Here is a 23,544-nt window from a genome sequence, read left to right as displayed (position 1 = left end):
CTTGGATCAGCGCCATCTAGAGGGTTGCGGAGGCTGGTCGATGCCCGTGCGAATTAAGTTTTCTTAGTAGCGTAGCATTGAAATTTAGTATAGTAAATCTATGTATATTTTATTTGAAATATAAATATTTTTTTTAATTATAGAGCTATTTTACACATTAAACAGTTATTTTAAATAATATTTAAAAAGATTATCAGCGTTTTGATAGTTATTCAAAATTAAACTCCAATCCATTATTTACCATATTAACGTAAATAGTTTCACAATGGCAGACTCGGTAATACAGGTAGTTAAATAAAATAAGAATCACTCTCATATTGTCTAAAACTCTATAATATTTTAAATCGCACATGATTTATCATACATATTTTACATTACAAAAACTATTTCGAATGTTATTTTATTACCTGATATGACTGCTCATTAGTTTTCACCACAATAAAAGTAAAACCAAGTCAATTCTGAGTCTCAGTCACTCACTCAGTCACTGATTAAGAACAAGAAGACTAAAAAGCTAGATTCTAGATCTAGATGAAGTTAGTAAGTGTAGTGACACTCATCACAATTTTAAAAACAATTCATTAGGCCTACTAATTGTTTATTATTATTACATTACTAAGTAGACTAATTACTGAGCTGGATCTGATGCTTCATTACTTAAAAAAAAGCATTCTCTCTTCTTAAAGTCACATAGTTTGGCCTACTCTTAACTTAACTCTTAACAATATATTGAATACAATAAATAAAATAAGGGCCATAAGTCTTAAGATCATGATTAAGATGAGTGGCGGTTTAATGTTATAATGTAGATACTTCCTAATAATTTTCAAAATGATTTTAAAAACAATACAGTATGTAGTATGTAGGCTGAAACTAATAATCATAATGACTACGAAACCTCTCTACTAATATTCTAAATATTTCACAAAGTAGCCCCGCTACTTACTTATGTGACCTTAATCAAAGTTCAAACTTTATCAAGTTAAAATGTATACAGTGGTACCTCAAGATACGAGTTCAGTTCTTTGGGGTCATCCATAAATGACGTCACACTTGTAGGGGGGGTCCATAATTTTGTGACAGTGTGTGATGTGGGGGGGGGGGTCAGATGGTGCGACGTCACACTTTTATATTATCAAAATGCAATGTTAGAAAACAAATTTTAGATGTTATTTTGCGTTTTAGAAAACTGTTTTAATAAATTGTAATAGGACTTGATTAAAATACTCTATTTTGACAGAGTTCAGTCAAGATTTGGGGAAAATATCGATGTTTAAAAAAAAATTCAACTGCAATTTTGAGGAGGGTTGTAGGCTGAGGTGTGACGTCATTTTAGGGGGGGGGGGTCTGGCTTTTTGTGACGACGTGTGACGGAGGTGGGGGGGGGGAAAAATCGTCAAAAAAGCGTGACGTCATTTATGGATGACCCCTTTCCATAATATTTCTCGTATGTCAAATTGCCATATCTTAAAGCAATTTTCTCCACTAAAATTAATTGAAATGCCTTTAATGCATTAGATCCCCCAAATGCCGCCCCAGTTTTTTTGTTAAGTGTTTTTAATAAGAAAAGTGTATTTATACAAGACAAATATTGTTTAACGAGAAAAATGGCCTGTTGAGGAAGGATACAACGGGCGCTTTAATTTATACAAAATATAGTCATAGGCATATCCCTAAACCATGCACCTAATCTCATTCATGACAAAAGTCGCATTTATCGTTTCTTTCAGGCAACTCTACTTGGGAGGAGGGGGCTTCGCCCCCCCCCCTCCCCCCCCCCCCCCCCCCCCAACTACACACACACTCCAAAACATGTCTACCGTCCCATTCAACTAAATATAATTATATACTTTTTCCAGTGTCCGCCCCCTCCCAGAAAATTCTACCCCCGCCCCCGAAAATTTCAAGTACCCCCACCCCTCTCCGGGAGGAAAAAGTCTGAAAGAAACACTGGTGTCGCGCTTAGCCACTACCTGAAGAATTGCATTAAAGAAATTGCAAGAAAACCACTTTTTAGATTAGACACATTAATTAGGCGGTAATTTTATTATAGAGTATCGATGAAGAAATTTCTTTTGAGTTGGGGAGGGGGGGCTCAGACGTTCTTAAGCGGGGATGGGGCTTCGCCCCTACCTGAAGAATTGTATGCAAGAAACTCTTCACAGCAAACCATTTAGATTAGACAAAATTGCCTTTTTATTCAATGTTTACTCGAGAATCAATGACGTCATATTACTGTGTGCACTCTCCGGCTTGAGATTATTTTCTACTCTATGCTAAATGTGACGACGTCATACTTCGTTTTTCGAATTACTATGCATGTTTTTAATTTGCTTGTGTTTTCTCTAGAGCGTTCTTGTCAGATAGATACATACACAGATAGATACACAGACAGCGAAACTATTAGTATTAATAATACATTAAAGAATAATGAAAATCAGCCAGCTCGAGCTTACAGAAGATGCTACTGAAGGTGTAGACGTAGTGTAGAGCGGAGGAGCTGCTCTCTGTTAATGCATTTACTTACTGTTAATGCTAAGCTCTTCACTTATTTATTACACTCTAAATGCTAAACTTTATTGAATTTAAATTTTACTATATTATGTTTTATTACTTTTGCTTATTTTCAACTTTTCTATTTTTATCCTAAAATCAATGATGACATAAGTGTTGTGTACTTTCCGTTGTTTAAACATGTGACATATGAAGTCATTGTTTTTGTGTTACTTGTATCTTTTCTTGTCAAACCAAAAAAACTTTTCTAGTTGCATAATTAACATATGTTTCTTCATTCAAATACATTTATTTTATTTTCTACTTCTTTAAAATAAAAATTAGTTTATACATTTAATTCATCCAACATATTATTTTCAACAAAAGTCCGTATCATTAAATCATTCATATGTCGCTGAAGATACTGATCTCATAGCCTTGAAAAATATTTTGCTGACAGAGAGAGAAAGAGAGAAGTATGCATGTGGGCTTTATATATTAGGATATTTTTATAACCTACATAAACTATACGCTACTTAACCTGTGTTCTAACTTAGACTTAAAAACAGCTCTAACTTTCACATTATTTACCCGTAACCTTTACACTAACAGAAACACTTATTATAATACTTCAAGTTACTGGTACTTTACAAGGACATTATTAATATTATCAATTTTTTTTATGTCTTATGCAGAGTAAAAGTATTACTTTACAAAGGCTATAATCTATAAAACCAGCAAAAATCATTTTCTCTCTTTTTCTAAGAAACAAGATGCAGATCAAACTGAGAAAAAAGTACCTATTCAAACATCTCAACCAGCAAAGCCAAAGCCTAAGAAAGGTATGACAGTTACAGTTATTCTGATAATGTGTATAATTTGACTATTTTTTACATTATTGTAGGCTGTTGAGCTAATTCTATTGCAGACTTTAGTTGACTCTTATCAATTAACAGCCTACACTCATATCTGCTACCACTTAACAATTGCAAACAACACATTGTAAGTCAGTAAGAAGTCCAATGAGCTTTATATTGATACAGCTTTCAGTGTATTATATATCCTGTCTATATAATTTAGACTAGATAAAGAAAATCACTCACTGAAAAAAAAAATTGTCAAATTTTTAACAGAGTTGTGAAAAATAACTGGTTTAGTTAACAAAATATTTTAAATCGTCTCGATGGTTGTAAAGTTATTCTACATTATTTTTAGATGACAACCATTATGTACTTCTTTTTTTCTGAAGCGCCTGAAATTCCTACATTTGAAAGACGCAACTGGCTAATACATCTTCATTATGTAAGAAAGGAATTTGATACATGCAAAGCATTGATACGTGAGCAACTAGCAGACACTGGAGGCATGTGTGAATATGCTTTATATGTTCAAGGTGATTATTTTAAATGGTTTTTTTCCTACTTGCCGTTTATTCTTATTCTTGAAATCTTGTGTTTAACAACAAAATTACCAGTATTGATAACTGTCTGCACTTTTCAATTTTGTTTAATAATCTTTGCAGCTTTGATAATGAGACAAGAAGGAAAGATCCAAGAGTCACTTGACATTTTCCAAACTTGTACAGCTATAAACATGCAGAACCCAGAAAATCTCAAACAAGTTGCTAGGTCACTGTAAGTGGCAGAACACGTTTCTCTTTTAATTTGTATAACCTTACTGTAATAATGCTAAATATAAAAGCATAGTCAGTACAAAAATAATTGAATGCTTTAAAATTTCATAGATGTCAAAATCAAGTTAAGTTTAAAAACAAATATATGGTTAAATGAATCAAAAATAATACTTGCAGTGCAGAAAAAAGTGTTTCAGCTAAAAATGTCTTCCAGTGGGAGCATTTTAAAATTAAATTCAAATTTGTGTTTCATATTTTAAACTCCATTTGTATAGGTTTTTACTTGCTAGACATAAAGCTGCTATTGATGTATACAATCAGGCTGCAACTATAAGTGAAAAAGATTGGGTGAGTTTATATTTTATAATCTTTGAAGTGAGGTATCAAATTAAAGTTACACTGACTGAGGCCTTAAACTGAAATGTAAATATAGTCTGCACTTTTATTATAATATATCTTGAATTTATATTTTAGTACATTGAACTTATAGGTCAACTATTATAATACAAGTAAGTTGAAGATATTCAGATGAGGTTCATTTCTGTTTAAGTATTGTAAAAGTCATATGAAACTGAACACTCTTTTAAAAACCACTGGCTAACATCATTGGATGAGTTGTTTTTAGAATAGAAACCACAGGAACTTGGTAAAACTAACTGGGAGAACATCAGTCTCAAATAAATTAAGGATGTGGAAAGACATGGCCAGCAATAATGAAGATTTAACATATGTGAAACAAATTGACTAAGAAATGTGTCTAATTGTAAAAAAATAGGAAACAGAAAAATGCTAATTCTGTGGGTTGACAAATAAATGTACTATATGTTCTCTATATAACTTTGATGAGATTTACTTCGAGCAACATCAAGTCACAGGTCATGTTATTAAATTACTAACTACATACTAATCATACAATAAAACACGATTTCATTTTCATCTTTTATATCTTTCCCATGTTGGGTATTGCTGTTTTATGTTTGTTGTTTTTCTAGGAAATTTACCACAACTTGGGTGTTTGTTATATGTATCTGAGAGAATATACAAAGGTTTGTACATTCTTTTTTATGCAACCTGTAAAAAATTAGCTCATATTAATGTTAATTATGGGACAGCAAGGTCAGATGGTAGAGTAAATTACTACTAATCTATAAGTCTAGAGTTTGAATCCTGGGCTCAAGTCCATAGGATGTCCCTGATTTCACCCAGCACTGATGGGTACTTGGTTCATGTTCTGGAAAGTAAAGACATTGAACTTACCAGTCTCTTACTATGCTAAGATCACTGAAACAGGTGAACTCTACTCCATCTGCCTTATTGATAGAAAAGGTAATTTCTTAATTATATTAATGAATTGGGACTGTTAGCTTAAAAACACTGACAGTTTCTTTATTTCCAATTCCAGGCTAAAGATTGTCTAAAGCAGGCATTGAGTCTACGTCGCCATGAAGTGACCTATGTCATGTTAGGTAAAATCTACCTGTTGGAGAGGGACATCAATGCTGCTATAGACACTTACAGGAGTGCTGTTGAGTAAGCTGCTACTTTGTTCGTTTATTCAATTCTTTTCCATATCCCAATAGGAAGGATGTTGGGTACGACTTTAGTTCTCTACTTTTTTATAATTGCTGCTTGGTTGGAAAGTTAAGTTTTTTACAGATTTAAAAGCTGTAATATAGATTCTCCATCTCTGGTTCCTTTAAAACGTTTGAACCACCTTATAATAGGCACATCAAAATTCATAATTTCTATAGTTATGGTTTTAGTGTCATATTCCATATAGCCTAACATTAAAATGGATGCTGTGTCTGGCTGTTCTTTTTTTATCCAGAGATCAAAGCCTTAAAATATTGAATTTTTTTTGTTCTTCATTATCACTGATATTAAACAACATTATTTAATCTGCCACTTTTAAGTTAAGACAATTTCTCAAATTAAACTCAGCGTAGTAATTTTTCTTCACTCCTTTATGATCGCAGGTACTCCCCAGAAAACCCAGACCTTCTAACAACACTTGGACTTCTATATATGCAGGTGAACCACACTATTATTCATACTAAACAATAGAAAAGCTCTTATACTTCATCAATTCGATTATAATAATTTGTTTTACAATTTCTTTACACTTATAAATTATTATAATATTTTTATATGCAATTTATTTTATACATTTTAAATTATATTTTTTTAAATACTTTGATCAACAGATTAATCAGTTCCAGAAAGCTTTTGAGAACCTTGGAAATGCCATGACCTTTGACCCTAGTCACATCAAAGCTATAATGGCAGCTGGCAGCATGATGCAGAACCACGCTGACTATGATGTGGCTATCACAAAATATAGAATAGCCGCTGCTAATATTCCTGAGTCCCCACCCCTATGGAACAATATTGGAATGTGTTTCTTTGGAAAGAAGAAATATGTAGCAGTAAGAGAGACTTTATAGCTTCATATCTTTTGTGTGACCTATGAAGTGTAAATATTGATGTAGAGGGGGATGTCAAAATTTCTTTTCAAATATTAGGGGCAGTGTTTTGTTTGCATTACTAGCAATGCAAAAAAAGGTTTTATAACCATATAGGAATTTTTAAACTATTTTACTTCCCATACAGCTAGGCAAAAAGACCTAAGCATTTTTAACACTTTTTAAAACAATCATTTTAAAATATCCACATATCGTATAAACAAAAACAAAGATCATCATACAGGAAAATGGTTTTAAATTTTTTTATATGGCTTTATTTTTTACTAAAGGTAAAAAAAATTAATTTAAATCCCAAAAATTGTCAACTAAATGCAACTTCCAATGATATTTAAATAAAAGAATTATTTTGTAGGCTAAAAATATATTCAACTTAGTCACTGGAACTACTTTCTTTTTCAATAACACTGTATTAGTTACATCTTTATATACAAAAATGAAAGTATCTTTGTGGATTTGTCCTAAATGGATTAATACACCTTTTATCCAATCACCATGAAACTTTGGGATGTTATTGAGAATACTCCTACATTTGTTTTAAAGAGTACCCCACATTTAAATAACTCAGTTTTAGCAAACAAGGTCGCACATCTAAAATGCACCTTTGGTAAAGCATTGATGAAATCCTTTTAAAATATTGTGCCAGCCCACAGCAATGTGCTTGAGAGTTACGCCAGAAATAAACACCAAATCAATAGCAGAGGCATTTTAGTTTGTTTTAATTTTACTAATTATATTAACAATAATTTAGAGAAACAAAATTCTAAACTTTAAAAAAAAATTAGAAAAGGAACTGCTAATGTTAGAAAAACAATAAAGAAGTGAAAAATAAACTTATTATTTCTTGTTTATGCTGGTATCTTCAAAATCTTGTTACCAACATTCTGTTACTGGCGCAAATAAATGTACTATAAGTATAAGTAATTCAGGTGAAAACAGGTGCATTGGACACTACCACTTAGAAAAATCTCAGGCAAATTTGGACATATAGGACAGTAAAGGGTTCAAGTAACTAAAGTAAGAATATAGAAAGTAACTAAAGTCTGAATTTAGGATGCATTGATTAACAATGTCGGTTTGTTTTTGACAGGCCATCAGCTGTCTAAAGAGAGCAAACTATTTGTCACCGTTTGACTGGAAGATTTTGTACAACCTGGGCTTAGTTCACCTCACCATGCAGCAGTACGCTTCTTCCTTCCATTTCATTTCTGCTGCAATAAACCTCAAGCCTGACCTAGCTCAGCTATACATGCTTTTAGCTGGTGAGTTTTGCAAGAAACGGCTGGAAGGTTATGGGAGGGGGTCAAATTTTTTATATTTGTTTACATACTAAAAAAATATTTCTTTAAAAAAACTTTTCCTGGATAAATTTTGCATCCCATTATAGTCATATAACTGTTCCATTTTTTTTAATAACTATTATATTAATTTATTTACTCATTGAACAATAATTTTGAGCCACAAGAAATCGCTACCTTTTATTAAATATATTTGAAATTGATTTTATAAAAGGCACAGCCCTTAATATTGCTAACAATTGACTTGTTTTTTTTTAATTAAGCAATTTTGTATAAAAAGTCAAATACTAATAATATACCCCCATATGGTGTTTCTTATCTATGCTGAGGTCTGTTAATTTTGTGGGAATATTTAGATAACCAAGAAAAATTATTAGAAATACTGCTGTCAAAATATAGTCTGTTTAATTATTTATCTGCAGTATCTTTGACTCATCTGGATGATGCAGAAGATGCAACACAAGCTTATGAACATGCTCTTAAAATTGATGAGTAAGTTCTCAGTTACTTTAAAAAAAAGTGAACAATAAGTCAAAAACAAGGTATTAGATTTTTAGGGTTACGGTTAAATTTTATTAGATATAAATTTCCAGTAACAATTAAAGAAAAAACTATATTTTTTCATGGATGTTATTCACTGAAGGTTTTTTTTTTTATTTCTGGTGCTAAGTTTAGCACTACAATATGAAATCTGAACACATACTGGAACTAACATAAATTAAAAATGAACATAAATATTTCACACCATTTACAGTAAAGACCCAGCTATACTGGTGAATTATGCAGTTTTACTATTTAACAAGGGAGACAGACGAAAAGCTAGTCATTTACTGACACAGTTTGATGCTCTTGTTACTCTGAATAGAAGCTCTGGTAAAGAAACAGATCCTGAGGTAATTAATTGCCCTTGTGGGTTTTTTGTAAATTACCTCCAAGAAAAATCTATTAATATTATTTATTGGTAAGATTCATGCAGAAATGTTTTATCAGAACATATATTAATGTAGGTACTCCAAACTGCCAAAAAATGAGGTTTCTGTTGTTTTTTTTTACTTTTTCTCTTCTTTCTGACATAAAATTGGTATCCACCTTCTTAGAATTATTAGTACTATGCAGAGTAACCAAAGCCATTTTTGTATGACTGATTTGAAAAATCAGTTGTGTTCCTAATAAATGTGTAAATTTTAAAAAATGATGTTTACATTTTCTGACATCACTCTCCTAAAACCTGGATGTAATGAAAAGGTATTTTTTATCTTCACCTGTAGCTGATTGAGTTGGCATCTAAGTTAGGACCAGCCATCCACATCGGTAAAGTAAAGGAGGACACTGGGTTAAGTGAAGCTTCAGGAGGTGATAACATTTACAGCGTGGTCAACAAACCTAAACACAATCCATGTTAGTCATTTTTCTATTTGTGTAGATGCTGTTACATTATTTAAAACTTTACCTGATTGAAAAAATAAAATGTTTTGTTTTTTAATTTATTAATTATAAAACTTTCAACCCTGGTAGGAAAAATGTTATTAGTAACTGGCTATATTTTGCCGAATAATTAGATCCAAATAAAATGCCAGCTCTAAAAAGAAATCACAACTCTCCGCTGCTTTTGTCCACATAAACCTAAGATAGAAAATTGCTAACTTACAAAAATAACACAGAGTAATACTACTATACTATAATGACTAGTTATCCTGACACTACCTCTTTGGGCAACCTTTTTTGAATTTAGAATCATTGTATATGTTACTTCTTTTATTTTCTAATTATATCATCATTTAGGTTTTACACTTTAGTTAAAAAGAATTGCTTAAAACTATTTAAGCACTGGTGTGTTTAAGAGCTGCAGGTTGACAATCCTAGTTCCAATATTTGATTTAAATAAATGTTAAAGATTGAAATTATTAAATTCTGTGATTTTCCAGCTCTAACAAATGTTAATATTATAAAAGAGAATTAAAGTTGTATCTCTGCATCATGAATACATTCCTCTACCCCTATAAAAAATATTTAATCAAAGTTTTGAAAATATGTGATTTACTAGCTCAATCAAAACAAGAAAAGCTGGAGCAGATATCTCCTGGCATGCATCACACGTTACCACTGGATGAAGAACCAGATGTTATGAGTGAATCATCTTTAACTAATTTATCCAGCTCTGGCATCAATACTATAAATGGCAGACCATTATCATCTCCCTTAGACTTTACTGATTCAAAGCTACCTCCCTTAGGTGAATATTAAAAATATGGTTTTAAAAAAAATTAAGGAGTTATTTATGGGAAAAAAGTTTATCAATGTTATTATACAGTTATTTAAAAATTAATGCTTAGCAAAGATACAAATGTTTTCCTAGATCTCTATGTAATTTTAATGTGTTAAATAGTGGTCCTATTCAACAAGATTTTAAATGTAAGTTTTTTTTTCATTATGCATAAGCATATAAATGTATTTTCCATATAAATCATGAAATTAAGTCCCCACTGCATTTTAGATGGCAAATTAATTTATTTGAATGTCTCTTGTAAAATTGTGTACATTAATTAAAATAGAAAAAATATGGAAATATACATGATATTTCTTTTCAGAAATTCTGTTTCTTCCAATGAAATCACATTGTTTGATGTTCAACAGGTGCTGAGAAACCTGCATCTCTCCCTGGACTGAAGGCAGGTAGGCTGCCGAGTATAGACCAAGCTCCTTTACCTCCAAGTCATCTACCAGAAGATGATGATGATGACATTCTTGAAGATGTACAAGGGACACAACCAAGAAAAAATGGGATCAAACACCCTCCACTTGCCAACTAAAAGAAATAGATACATTATTTTATTAGTCTTTTGAAGGATCATAGCCAAGCATATGTAGATTTTAAAAATAGGTATGGCTTTTCTATTAAACTTGCACACTTCAAAATAGTTTCAAATTTTTAAGTATTACAACTAGTTATACATGTGGTATCATTTTAATAGTTTTTCTTGAGTATTAATTTCATTTTAATTAAAAGGTTGTTATCAGTTTATGTTAAAGATAGTTAAAGGTTTAAAGAGCAAATAATTAAGTTCCTGTTTGTGATATGTCATTACATAAAAGTTATTGTAATTTCTTTTTAACTTTTTAAAATATTTTATTGTTTTTATAAAATGTACTTGTTGCAATCGCTGTTTAATTTAATAAATGTCCTTAAAGTAATGTGCATCATGTGCTTAATTTAAAGCTTTCTTCGTTATGCTGTTTCTTTTACTGACTTTTAAAAAAAACTAGTGAACACATAAACATCCATATAAACATATCAATAAATATCAACTATTAAACTAAATTCTGCCCAGTGAACAATTAATTGCACACAACTCTCAGCTAATTTGCTAGAAAAGTTTGGAGTTGTACAACAGGTGGTCGTTTGCTAGAGCCAGCCAAAACCTTATACATACTGCCAAAAACTCAGATAAAAAGGAACATTTTTTTTTCTTCTTCTGTAATATATTGGGTAAAAAAACAGCAGTATTTAAAAGGTTTTTTTTTTACCAGAGCTATCGGCAATAGATCTGGACTAATTTCTGTACACAACACTAAATCAAGGAAGATTATTTTAAAATGTATCACTAATGATCGTCAAATGCAATTTCCTCTATAAAAATTGTAAAATTTGCAAGGCACAGCTTGTACTAATGATTATGAAAACTTTATTTTTAAGTGGTTTCAAAGTTAACCAAAGAAATAATAAGGATATGGGGTGTTGTGGTTGAGTCATGATCACTTGCCCAATAAGTCTCAAACTAGGCTCTTTGTCTCTAATGATAAAGACCTGACTCGGGTAAGGGAGGGTAAAAAGCAGCTGGGCATAATGCCGATCACACTCATGTCATTTCTCGAATCTTTGGCTTATCTAATATGGCATATTTAGTACTAATCCAGATCATGCCTAAGTAAATATTTTAATAATTTGAATTCTCATTTTAAATCACAACTATAAAACTTGATTTTAATTCAAAAAATTTTACATTGAAAATAAACTAAATTAATGAAAACTCATTTGAGTTGAACCCATCTTGTACCTGCTTAATAGGGCATCCGTGGTCACTGCTTATAAACATCTTGGACCTGTTAGGCAAAATGTTCCGAGATGAAAGATGAACTCCTGTCTTTGTGAGATGAAAGTCTTGAATTATGTGCAATGGCGTGTTGCCAGAACTACCAGGAGGTTCTCTCTGTCAGGCCTTGTGTTGAGGCCTTTCATCTGTTGAGGAGGCCTGATGAAAGCCACTCCAAATTTTCCTCCTCAGTTCCTCTGTTGACAGGCTTGCACTTCTTGCACTATGTCTTTCACCTGTTGAATAAGAAACTTAGACAAAATACTGATTATGCTAACCGAGAAATTTAAATTTGAAGAATTCAACAAGTTTCACAAATCATATTACCTGTGTCAGACTTCCAGCCTTTAATCCCCCCAGCTAGTTACCACATTTAGATTCTTCAAAGAGTAGGTTTCCGAGGGCTGTTCCAAGGCCTTTTGAAACGTGGTTGGTGCATTTGTTTTTAATTATACCTACATCATATGGTCTCAGCACAGGCAATGCATTATAAGTCTTGTTGTCACTGTCACTAACAAATGTTGTACATCTACATTTTTTAACACTGCAGCCATATCACCTAAACTGACTCGGTAAGGGGTGTCAAACCACACATCAAAAGCAGCCTGGCCAATCTTTTTTTTTTTTTTTTTTTTTTTTTTTGCAAATCCAGAAGTTTCAAAGCACTAAAAAAAATGATCATTAATAAAATACTTAAAAAAAAACTTTTTAAAAAACCACGTTTTTCTTGTGGACTAAAAAGTAGAAAATAACTATTTACATACATTTGATGACAAAAAACGTGGGTACGTTCACCATCAAATTTCCCGACCCATCTGCCCGACCCACGTTTTTTGTCATCAAATGTATGTAAATAGTTATTTTCTACTTTTTAGTCCACAAGAAAAACGTGGTTTTTTAAAAAGTTTTTTTTTAAGTATTTTATTTTCTCCTTTTTAGTCCGTTGCTACACATGAAAAACGTGGTTTTTAAAAAAGTGTTTATAAATACACGGACTAAAAATCTTGAGCGACCAGGATTCGAACCTGGGTTGTCGCGGCCACAACGCGAAGTACTAACAACTATACGATCACGGCCAGCGCGCTCACATCGATTGTGGCCGAAGTAACTGTGTCATTAGGACTCCAGTCTTGTCGGTATCTTTAGAAATCATGTCCTCAATTTTATGGTCCTTGGGGCGTAATTAAATTAAGCTAATTACGGTCACTAATTGCTAGTTTTTATGATTGCATATGAAATTGTTAGGCGAAAGTAGCATGCATGCCAAATTTCAGGTCTCTAGAGCAATCAGAAGTGGGCTAATTTTCGATGTCAATTTTAACAACAAACATCCAAACAAACAAACGCGAAGCTGAGTTAAGAAAAACGTTTTAAAAAAGTAAATAGGAAAATTTAGAGAAAACCCTTGATATTTCATAGTATCCGCCGCCAACCAATCAAACGCGCGCTTTCAACGCGTTTTGGTTGGCGGCTGACGTCACGATGACGTCACGCGACCCGTAAACACGGCGTTTTTGGAGCTAAAAAGGGCCGAAAAAGCCATTTTTTCTACGTGTAGTTCGGATTTTTTTACGTTTTTTAAAATGGGTCCGAAAATGACACTTTTTAGAAATGGACATAGCCATTTTTTCGAAGAATTAATTAAAAAAAGGGCCGTTTTGAGCTATGTTTCGATGTAAACAAAGGCCCATGTCAACACGTGTCTAACCACGTGAAGGCACCCGATCGACGATTTCGGTCACGCATGAGTGGTTTTCGTACGTTCTCGTGAACTAAATACCAGTTTCTTGACAACAAATTGGAAAACGACAATTTCGTGAAAATAACGACCCTAGCCTAGAGGAATGGCTTTTGAAGATTATTAAATAAAAATCGATGTATTGGCTACATGTGTTGATTCTAAAGTTGTCTATAATTGACTAGATCTAGTAGGGCATGCTGAAACAACGGCCTTAGGGCGCCGTGTAGTGTGTAGTTTCGCTAAATGTAAATTAATCAGCCCGGCCGCAGATCGACCGCAAACTGTTAAGTTGGTTGAATGTGAAAAGCATACTACTTACAAATTACTTTTGAATATTCACATCACACAAAATAATCCCAAAGAAAGCACAAAATAAAATCCGTTAGAAAAGCATCACCATGAAATTTGAAAACCACAGTATGTCAACCTTAACCAGCCATCTTTGGCTCGATCTAGAGGTCATTCTTTAGCCTACACATGTGCCTTGCCAACAAATTTAGTTTCTGACGGTACACGACATTTAGATCAATATATTAATTAACAAACTAACTGAATTCCAACATTCTATCACTCTAATCCTAAAATGAAACAGAATTTGAAGCACAATGATCTAACGAATAATTCCCACTCTAAGTAAGTGTCGCAGCTTTAATCCTGGATAGAACCATAGTGTGTAGTCGTGTTGTGAGTAAACTTGCACGAGATAAAACGCCGACCTAGACCTTCCTGATGTGTATGGCCCCAAAGTTAAATGCTGGGAGTAGGGGAGGGGAATTTAACACCAGAATAGATTTTTTTTCAATAGTTCAGTAGTTCACGCATCCTAACGGGGTTGAAAGTGTAACTTTATTATATTCAACTAGGCAAAAGGTGGAGGGTGGGGTCATTTAAACGACGGAGCTATATTTGTAGTCCACGAATACGGGGAAGCCGGTATTTGAAGCCGGCATTTCATTATCGTCATTGCTATTGAGTACAACCCTTTATTCTAGTTTAATGCTCGACTAGGCTACTCATTACGAAATCTAAAAAATGCCGTAGTGCTACCATGCAAAAGTAGCCTAATATTTCTACTGAATGGGGTAGGTATTTGACTGTGTTTATTTAAATGCAGATCCCGTTAGCCTAAAAATATTTGGATACACATTTTAGTTATATAGTAAGGATTAATTTTATAATACAATGCATATATTCTGGTAGTCCTTCAAGTATTAGTAGTTATTGGACTATCCATAACTTGTATTTCAAAGATTTATAATGAGCGGGATGCACTCGATGTTTTAAGTGCTACATTCGGTAGCTGTTACTATGTGCATGACAGCATCCCAATAGTTCACTGTTAATAATGTAAACTGAGCTTGATGAGACTCCCATCGCCAAGCAATCGTATGATAGACCCAGCAAGCATCACTCGTTAAATTCGACATGACTATACCAGTCCTTGATTTTCATTACTGCCTTGAAACGCCTAGTTCTTGGTTTAAAAAAAAAAAAACGTCTCCCCCCCCCCCCCCCCCACCCCTTCCCGCTAGCGCCGACGTCATCATAGGCCAATACCACGGTGCATTTTTTTTTCACCGAGTATAACACACACCTCTCTCCCCCTCACAGCAAGCGCCAACAACGGTCGCCCAAGGCCAATAACACGCACCACGGTGGATTTTTTTTCAATGAGTATATACCCTACCCACCCGCCGCCTTACAGCATACCGCTAGTCTTTACAAACGGGGTTACAAGTTTAACTTTGAGTTCAAGAAGGGGAGAGGGTGGTATTGAAACAACGATGTTCTTTAATAATATGTTTAATAGTACAAATACATAGTAAGAAATTATACTTACCTACTTCTATAGCATCATACATAATTTTATAATTAGCAAATTAATTAATTAATTAAGTCTAATGATAATGAAGGGAGATAGTTTATTTTGGTTAAGGCACGACACACAACACTATGCGTGCGTGGTATGTGGCCTGACCGACCGAAAGGAGATTGTTTATATTATTGTTTTGAGTTTATATTTAACTCAATGCAACGAGCCCGCCGGTTGGCTGAGGCCACGCCGGGGGGACGATCTGTCCGGGATTCAAAGGGTCGATTCTAAATATCATCCAAATAATAAGCTGGTTAAATATATAAAATAATATTAAATTTATTAAATAATAAATAATCACATAATGATAATGTCATAATGTCATATGTATGTAACTGATGAGAGAAATAACAGGTCTGGGTTGTCAATATGCAATGGTTTCGGTATTTTTAGAAAGCAATTCCTTAGGCCTTAGCCGCGTTTTTTTCGCAGCGCAGCACAGCGACTGCTGATTACACATGTAAACAGACGACCGATGCGCACTGATTTGTGACACACCTCTTCATTGAATATTGAATATTGCATCACTCCGACCCTGCCCTTGCTCTAGCCTAACACAGTAACACACAATAAAAGTTGAATGGTTGCTGTGAAAACTTTGAGATCGTGGGCGTATTCATTATCTAGATCTAGATCTAGGAAGAGTGATTCCTGGAATTCAGGTCACAATATTTCTCTGTTTATTTCGTCACATTGGCGGAGCCTCTTTGGAATAAAGGAAAAAATGGCTGATACAAAATTTCAGTATTTTTCTTATGGGAGTAATTTACTAAGAGAGAGGATACTGGTGAACAATCCTTCTGCAACATTTCATGGAATCGGAAAATTAAAGGTAACAAATTTGTTTACTAAATGAACTGTTAATATTTTTTACTTACTTGTATAGAGTTTAGTAGAGAAAGTATTGTAATCATGCAGAAAAACTAAATGAAATTTTAATAGTTTTCGCAGTTCAAGAAAAGAGGCGTTGGCATTGTAATCATGCAAAAATCTAAACCGAGACTTGGACAAATTTTGACCGAGCCGTCTGTGTGTCTGTAAATACGATAACTATAAGGGTACCGTTTCAGATTTAATGAACAATATTGTATTATCCCATTGTATCCATAGTGCATCGTACCCTTTAAAACGAACGTAGGCGCCAAAAGCACTAGATCTATAGTGCTCACGGAAAATCCGGGGGCGCATAAACATATCCTGCTGGGGTGCCGCCCCTTCTGAATTAAAAAAAATTGCAGAACCATCCCGATCGGATGAAAGTTGTAGACAGAAACACACACACACACACACACACACACACATATATATATATATATATATATATATATATATATATATATATATATATATATATATATATATATATATATATATATATATATAGACACAGGCTGAATATAATATAGAGTATAGAGATAGACTGATAAGATAGATATATATAGTATTATATAGATAATATTATATGGTATGTTGCATCATCATTATTTTTCATTTTCGTTCCTAGCGTAGCATAGGGCTTCTTTGAAAGCTTTCCACTCTCCACCGAATCCTGTCACTACTTTCAGCTGTTCCCAATTCCTTCCTATCCTTTCCGCCTCATCCTGCACACCACAAAGCCATGTCCTCAAAGAGATGCTTTAAAGAAACTCTGCTTGTATGGCTCTATTGCCAGCGTCTTTCCTTAGCATGTGCCTGCTCCATCTCCACTCCATGATTTGCCTTTCTATTGTTTCAATTCCACATTATCTACCGCAGTTTTGTATTTTAAAGCTTGAATTATATTATAGTTTAAAGAATCACAATATGCCTTTACTGGGCTCCCCCACTGATCACGAATGGGCACGGATGGCTCAATGAGAAAACATGCCAGAAAACAGACGGTGGGAAGAGAGGAAATCAATTTGAGAGCACCATAGAGTGTGTTGTCTTGAAGAGGAATAAATATTGCATGCAAATGGTGGCATTTTATCTTGAATGTCAAATCAGTGGTTTCTTTAGAAGTGCCAACCGGGAATGGATTTTTTTAAGTGCATCTTCATCACGATACAATCCATCAGGTCAATGGCCAAAGCTGACTTTTAACTTTAACAGGGGGAGGGGAGTATCCATAAACTACATCACAAGTCTAACTTTTGTGACGATGTTATGTTACTGTTAGGCTTGGTTTTAATAAATCAACGTAAACTATATGACGTAACGTATGGCCCATCCCCCACTTAAATCTGTAAGAGAAATTGTATTAGTCGAGTGTTTTAAAATATCAGTATATCATATTTACGGATCTTGTAGGCCCAGAGTTTCTTCCGGGCATCTCTTCGGGTGGGGGGGGGGGGGGTCTACCGCCCCCCCCCCCCCCGAACAAGATGGAGTTTATATAGTAAATATATACTTTGACTTGTGTCCGCCCCCCCCCCCCCTCACCCATGCCTTGTTTATTGTAGGGCTTTATACTGACGTTTGACACCCCAAAAGATGTAGGTGATGACTTGTGGTTGGGCGCTACAGCCACCATCCGACCAGGCAGTGTGGACGACTTTGTGTGGGGGGTGGTGTGGGATATGGACTTGGAACATCTGAAGACACTGGACGAGTAAGTCTGCTTTTTTTAGATACCGTCTGTTATGTTTTAACTTTTTTGTTTTAAGATTCCAAAAGCTGACAGTTGTTTCATTTTTCCTAACCTGCGTCACATTTTTACATCACGTAGACTTCAACATGTTTATATATTAAGGTCACGTGTCTATTTGTGTTGACCATGGTTCGAGTTGTATAATTTATATACGACTTTCTCAAATGTTTTTAAATAGATGTTTGATATCAACACAAAGGGAGGTGTGCAGTGTTTCTTCCATTCTCTTTTCTCCGGTCCGCGGGGGCGGGGGGGGGGGGGGGGACGGACACTCGTAAAAGTATATTTTTTCTATATAAATTCGGTTCGGGGGGCAGGGAGGGTGGCGGCACTTTCTTCAGAGCCCCCTTCCCCCTCCCCCAAGAGATGCCTGGAAGAAACTCTGTAGGTGTGCATTAGACCTACAATTGCTACAATGTATGATGGTAAGACATAAAGAGCTAAAAATGTTTGAAAGAGTCGTAGTAGTTTTGATACCACTCTTTGTTTATGTTGAAGACATGATGTGAGTTACAATGTTTGATTATGTCGTAGTCTTCACACTTAGTACTTGCTTTATGTCGTAGTCTTCACACTTAGTACTTGCTTTATGTCGTAGTCTTCACACTTAGTTCTTGCTTTATGTCGTAGTCTTCACACTTAGTTCTTGCTTTATGTCGTAGCCTTCACAATTAGTACTTGCTTTATGTCGTAGTCTTCACAGTTAGTACTTGCTTTATGTCGTAGTCTTCACAGTTAGTACTTGCTTTATGTCGTAGTCTTCACAGTTAGTACTTGCTTTATGTCGTAGTCTTCACACTTAGTACTTGCTTTATGTCGCAGTCTTAACACTTAGTACTTGCTTTATGTCGTAGTCTTCACACTTAGTAGGCCCTACTTGCTTTATGTCGTAGCCTTCACAATTAGTACTTGTTTTATGTCGTAGTCTTCACAGTTAGTACTTGCTTTATGTCGTAGTCTTCACACTTAGTACTTGCTTTATGTCGTAGTTTTCACAATTAGTACTTGTTTTATGTCTTAGTCTTCACAGTTAGTACTTGCTTTATGTCGTAGTCTTCTCACTTAGTACTTGCTTTATGTCGTAGTCTTAACACTTAGTACTTGCTTTATGTCGTAGTCTTCACACTTAGTACTTGCTTTATGTCGTAGTTTTCACAATTAGTACTTGTTTTATGTCGTAGTCTTCACACTTAGTACTTGCTTTATGTCGTAGTCTTCACAGTTAGTACTTGCTTTATGTCGTAGTCTTCACACTTAGTACTTGCTTTATGTCGTAGTCTTCACACTTAGTACTTGTCTTATGTCGTCGTCTTCACACTTATTACTTGTTTTATTTCGTAGTCTTCACACTTAGTACTTACTTTATGTCGTAGTCTTCACACTTAGTACTTGTTTTATGTCGTAGTCTTCACACTTAGTGCTTGCTTTATGTCGTAGTCTTCACACTTAGTACTTGCTTTATGTCGTAGTCTTCACACTTAGTACTTACTTTATGTCGTCGTCTTCACACTTAGTACTTGCTTTATGTCGTCGTCTTCACAGTTAGTACTTGCTGTATGTCGTAATCTTCACAATTAGTACTTGCTTTATGTCGTAGTCTTCACACTTAGTACTTGCTTTATGTCGTAGTCTTCACACTTAGTACTTGTTTTATGTCGTTGTCTTCACACTTAGTACTTGCTTTATGTCGTAGTCATCAAACTTAGTACTTGTCTTATGTCGTAGTCTTCACACGTTGTACTTGTTTTGAAGACAGGAAATGGGCTACCGAGCCTACGAGGTGACTGTTGATGTTGACGGCCAACCAGTCCCGTGCCGGACCTATGAAATGTGTCTCGAGCCTAACGGTAACAAGCTGCCCAGCCCATACTACCTCAAGGTCATCATCGATGGCGCCAAGCAGAACGGTCTCCCGGCGGATTACATCACATTCCTGGAATCTTTCCCCCACAACGGCAACAATACTCCCCCGCCTAGGTATATCAAAGTGATGGAGATGATAGAGAAGTTCAGAGGTCATCACATCAATGGAACCATTCCAAAAGAATTATGATGATTGTATTTTTTGTTTATTATTTTAAGGTGTATTTAATGTTTATGTTGTTTCTCTCCTATCTAGGTGAATTGTTTTACATGATTCCATTAGTGTATAAAATACATACATATATTAAGTTGATGTCAATGTGTATATAGATGTTAACATAGATTCTACAAAAAATATGTTGATTTCATTTCTTTGAACACTGAACAAATTTTTAAAGATGTTACTTTATAGAATGTTAAATAAATTACCTGTTTTAAATGTGGTGTTGTTTTGTGTGTTTAATAAACATATGTAAAGCATGTGTAAATAAGCCAAATGTAAATTATATTATGTTATGGAGGCTACTCTTGGCTTACCACTAATAATTGCAAAATAATTATTACAACGTCCCTTTTTTTTAAATGCAAAAGCAATAGGTAAATTTAGAAAAGAAAATTAAAAATTGCAGAATTTGTATGCCACATCAGGTACTTTATAAGCCATAATAATTCCTGGATTTGACAATTAGGAATATTTGTGAATCAAAGTTCTTATGCATGTATCAACATAAATCCAGTTATCTTCAGTGGTAAATAAAGTAAAACTCAAGGCAAGGATTGATAAATGTGTCTACTTTATTCTGATATAAATTATGCCAGTAATTGCAGGCTCACTCCAAATAACTATGGAACTACAAATATATTGTTAGGAACAGCACAGCTGAGTAGAATATTATAACCTATGCCATAATTCTAGAAAGTCCAAGCATAATACATACATCACTATATATACAAACTCAGTTTAAGTTTAAACTGATATAGATCTATAACAAAGATTTCATCAACAGTAAAGAAATATGTTTTTAAAAATTATAGAATAAAATCCTGATTAAGTTCAGAGATCACATAGTATAAAAGTGATCAAAGAAAAAGCTGTATCAAAATGAGGCAAGAATTTGGGTGAACTTTTTGGGGAAGGTGGAATGTCTCCAGTCACCACACATGAGTCTTTAAGAACAACCCAATAGCTACCACATCAACAAAGGGTACTCTCTTGTTTAACCTAAGATCCCTAACAAAACATAATGCTTGGATTTTTTTTAAACAACGCAATAGCTACCACATCAACACAGGGTACTCTCTTGTTTAACCTATGATCCCTAACAAAACATAATGCTTGGATTTTTTTTAAACAACGCAATAGCTACCACATCAACACAGGGTACCTAACTGTTTAACCCATAGATAACCCTAATAAGATGCTTGGATATTTTAAGAACAACCTAATAGCTACCACATCAACACAGGGTACTTTACTGGTTAACCTATGATCACAGAAAGATTCAGTAAAGCCAGCCACATTAATAAGCTAACGCTTGTATTTGACTTCTAAGTAAAAAAGTACCATACAGAATTATCCCAGTTGTCAAAGTGGTGTAGCACCAAGGTTTTACACCACTGGTTGCTTAAGAATTAGCTTAACCCCACCCCCTCAGCTTCAGCTGCTTAAAGGGGTAATCAATTATACAAAACCTAATCATCATTCATGTTTCTTACATTTTTGTAAATAATATAAATAAACACAATATTAAAAACTACACTAATGTGATAATATGCCATTTACTTAAGAAAAAATTATTTGAGTTATAATGATCTGAAACAACAGTGAAAATAGAAGTAAATAGATCAGTAGGACAAGTGTACACAACTAGTATACAGAGTACAATAATTAGCTTAGGATGACTAGTTCAGGATAAACTCAGAGGAAGTTCATTGCTAATGTTACAAGTGTGAAACAACGTTACTAGTGATTAATGACTTTTTATGGTATGCCAACAATACTTTTCAGAGTGAATATTTAGTGATGGGGTTTCTAACAATATGTTTCAATTTTATTGATGGGGGAATTTGACAATTAGTTTGATAGCACTCATTAGTAGGGTATATTTTAGAATCAAATTCTCCACTCTCTCTAATGGGCCTACTAATCTACACCCCATGTGATAAAACATGCTTGTGTGAGGTTCTTCCACTGCTGTTGAGATTCTGTAGGATCACATTTGCCATTGAGCATACTGGCAGAGTGCTCAAACCATCTAATGCTCATATTGAAATAAAAGAATCTACAAACTTAAAGAGATCAACATAACAATAAATATGATAAAGTAATGGAGTTCACAGGTTTTGCTTAATTTTAAAATAATACCCAAAAAAAGGATAGTGATAATTTAATTTTTTTTTTCTTTTCAAGCAAGAGCTCTTATTCCAAACTTACACTCCTAAAATTAGATACTGTACTTTACATAAGAATAATATCACTTTGAAATAGGGAAAATAAACTCCTGCTTGAAAAATAAATGGGCGAAATAGAAATACATCTTGACTTAAAAACACTGAAAGACTTGCAATGTACAAAATGTTTACAATACAACAGGTAAATGGAATAGACTCTGGAGTAAACTCAGAATATCAACATAAAAGTGCTCATAATAACAATGGTTGCTTAGAGTATGTATTAGAGATCACAAGAGCTGTGTAACAATCAGCCAAAGGCTATTTCTATTTGCTGAACAAATGTTCATGACCAGTGGTGTAGGCAAGGTATTAGGAGGTAGGGGTTATATACCATGCACACCCAAAATGTAAGTTGTTTACCTTTATGTTCTAGCTAATGGCTACGGACCACTCATGACGCTTTACTTTATGTCTATAGTCTCAAAAAAAAATTGTATGTGTGTGTGTCTCTCTATATATAGATTATATATAGATACATATAAAACATACACTGGAGAATAATTACCCCCACCCCCACCTTCATCACTGTTCATGACAGATACAGCAACCTAGACAGTTGCTATGTTGCGTTCAGACAAATTCTGCAGGTTGATATTACACTGAGGCACACAAACAGCCAGTGTTACAAAATGTAAACAGAGAAGAGGACAAATGTAGTATAATTATTCTAACTAAAATGGCTTAGTTGTTTGTTTTTTTTACTTCAGGATTCTCACCTGCATGTTTACAAAACCACTCATGACTACACCCACAAGAGAATATATTTTGTTGTTTACCTATCAATACTACATTTTTGTCCATAATATACAATATACACATAGCTAATTACACCCAGGCAGTGATTAAACTGTTTAAAAAATTGCAAGTCATTCACTCATTTGTAGTAGCTGCCATATTAGAGAAATGAGCATCAACCCTAACATGCTCTTAGGATGTCAACAAACACTTGCATTTGTTCTCCACAAAGTACCCGCAAATACTATTTCTGG

The 23,544-nt window shown here is 34.0% G+C and overlaps 2 protein-coding genes and 1 long non-coding RNA gene across 5 annotated transcripts; 2 read left to right on the top strand and 1 right to left on the bottom strand.

The window, feature by feature from the left end:
• Positions 1-22: 22 nt before the first annotated feature.
• On the top strand, positions 23-11,866 carry LOC131951276 (Bardet-Biedl syndrome 4 protein). 3 transcript variants are annotated; one of them, XM_059313632.1, is made up of 15 exons: positions 23-46; positions 3,260-3,335; positions 3,743-3,886; positions 4,016-4,127; positions 4,402-4,474; positions 5,119-5,172; positions 5,529-5,656; positions 6,103-6,157; positions 6,331-6,552; positions 7,697-7,868; positions 8,327-8,396; positions 8,659-8,797; positions 9,173-9,302; positions 9,949-10,137; positions 10,539-11,866. In XM_059313632.1, exons 1-15 carry the CDS (start codon positions 41-43, stop codon positions 10,712-10,714), a joined length of 1,746 nt encoding a protein of 581 aa, XP_059169615.1. In that variant the 5' UTR covers positions 23-40; the 3' UTR covers positions 10,715-11,866. The 3 variants fall into 3 exon arrangements, with proteins under 3 accessions (XP_059169615.1, XP_059169613.1, XP_059169614.1); XM_059313630.1 differs by lacking the exon at positions 23-46 and adding an exon at positions 157-286 and having other exon boundaries at positions 10,539-11,865; XM_059313631.1 differs by lacking the exon at positions 23-46 and adding an exon at positions 224-277.
• On the bottom strand, positions 10,583-12,628 carry LOC131951278 (uncharacterized). Its single transcript, XR_009388406.1, has 3 exons — positions 12,323-12,628; positions 11,960-12,231; positions 10,583-10,710 (listed from the first exon to the last, which is right to left on the bottom strand). It is a non-coding gene; the product is annotated as an uncharacterized LOC131951278 (long non-coding RNA).
• Positions 12,629-16,033: 3,405 nt separating this feature from the next.
• LOC131951277 (gamma-glutamylcyclotransferase) lies at positions 16,034-20,531 on the top strand. The gene is made up of 3 exons (XM_059313634.1): positions 16,034-16,441; positions 18,051-18,199; positions 19,991-20,531. The coding sequence occupies exons 1-3, from the start codon at positions 16,190-16,192 to the stop codon at positions 20,289-20,291; spliced, it is 702 nt and encodes a 233-aa protein (XP_059169617.1). The 5' UTR covers positions 16,034-16,189; the 3' UTR covers positions 20,292-20,531.
• The last annotated feature ends 3,013 nt before the right edge of the window (positions 20,532-23,544 follow it).

The sequence above is a fragment of the Physella acuta genome, unplaced genomic scaffold (assembly GCF_028476545.2).
Source record: "Physella acuta isolate Inbredline_101_S28 unplaced genomic scaffold, ASM2847654v3 ptg000806l, whole genome shotgun sequence".
Taxonomy (NCBI): Eukaryota; Metazoa; Mollusca; class Gastropoda; family Physidae; genus Physella; species Physella acuta.
The sequence above is the reverse complement of the archived record's forward strand: the minus strand, read 5'-3'. Positions and strand labels throughout refer to the sequence as shown.

Coding starts and splice junctions, on each gene's coding strand:
- LOC131951276 (XM_059313630.1), top strand. CDS start 266: ATGGCAGACTCGGTAATACAG. Junction 3,887..4,015: donor ATATGCTTTATATGTTCAAG/GTGATTATTTTA, acceptor TAATCTTTGCAG/CTTTGATAATGAGACAAGAA. Junction 4,128..4,401: donor AAACAAGTTGCTAGGTCACT/GTAAGTGGCAGA, acceptor CCATTTGTATAG/GTTTTTACTTGCTAGACATA.
- LOC131951277 (XM_059313634.1), top strand. CDS start 16,190: ATGGTTGCTGTGAAAACTTTGAGATCGTGGGCGTATTCATTATCTAGA. Junction 16,442..18,050: donor ATGGAATCGGAAAATTAAAG/GTAACAAATTTG, acceptor TGTTTATTGTAG/GGCTTTATACTGACGTTTGA. Junction 18,200..19,990: donor CATCTGAAGACACTGGACGA/GTAAGTCTGCTT, acceptor CTTGTTTTGAAG/ACAGGAAATGGGCTACCGAG.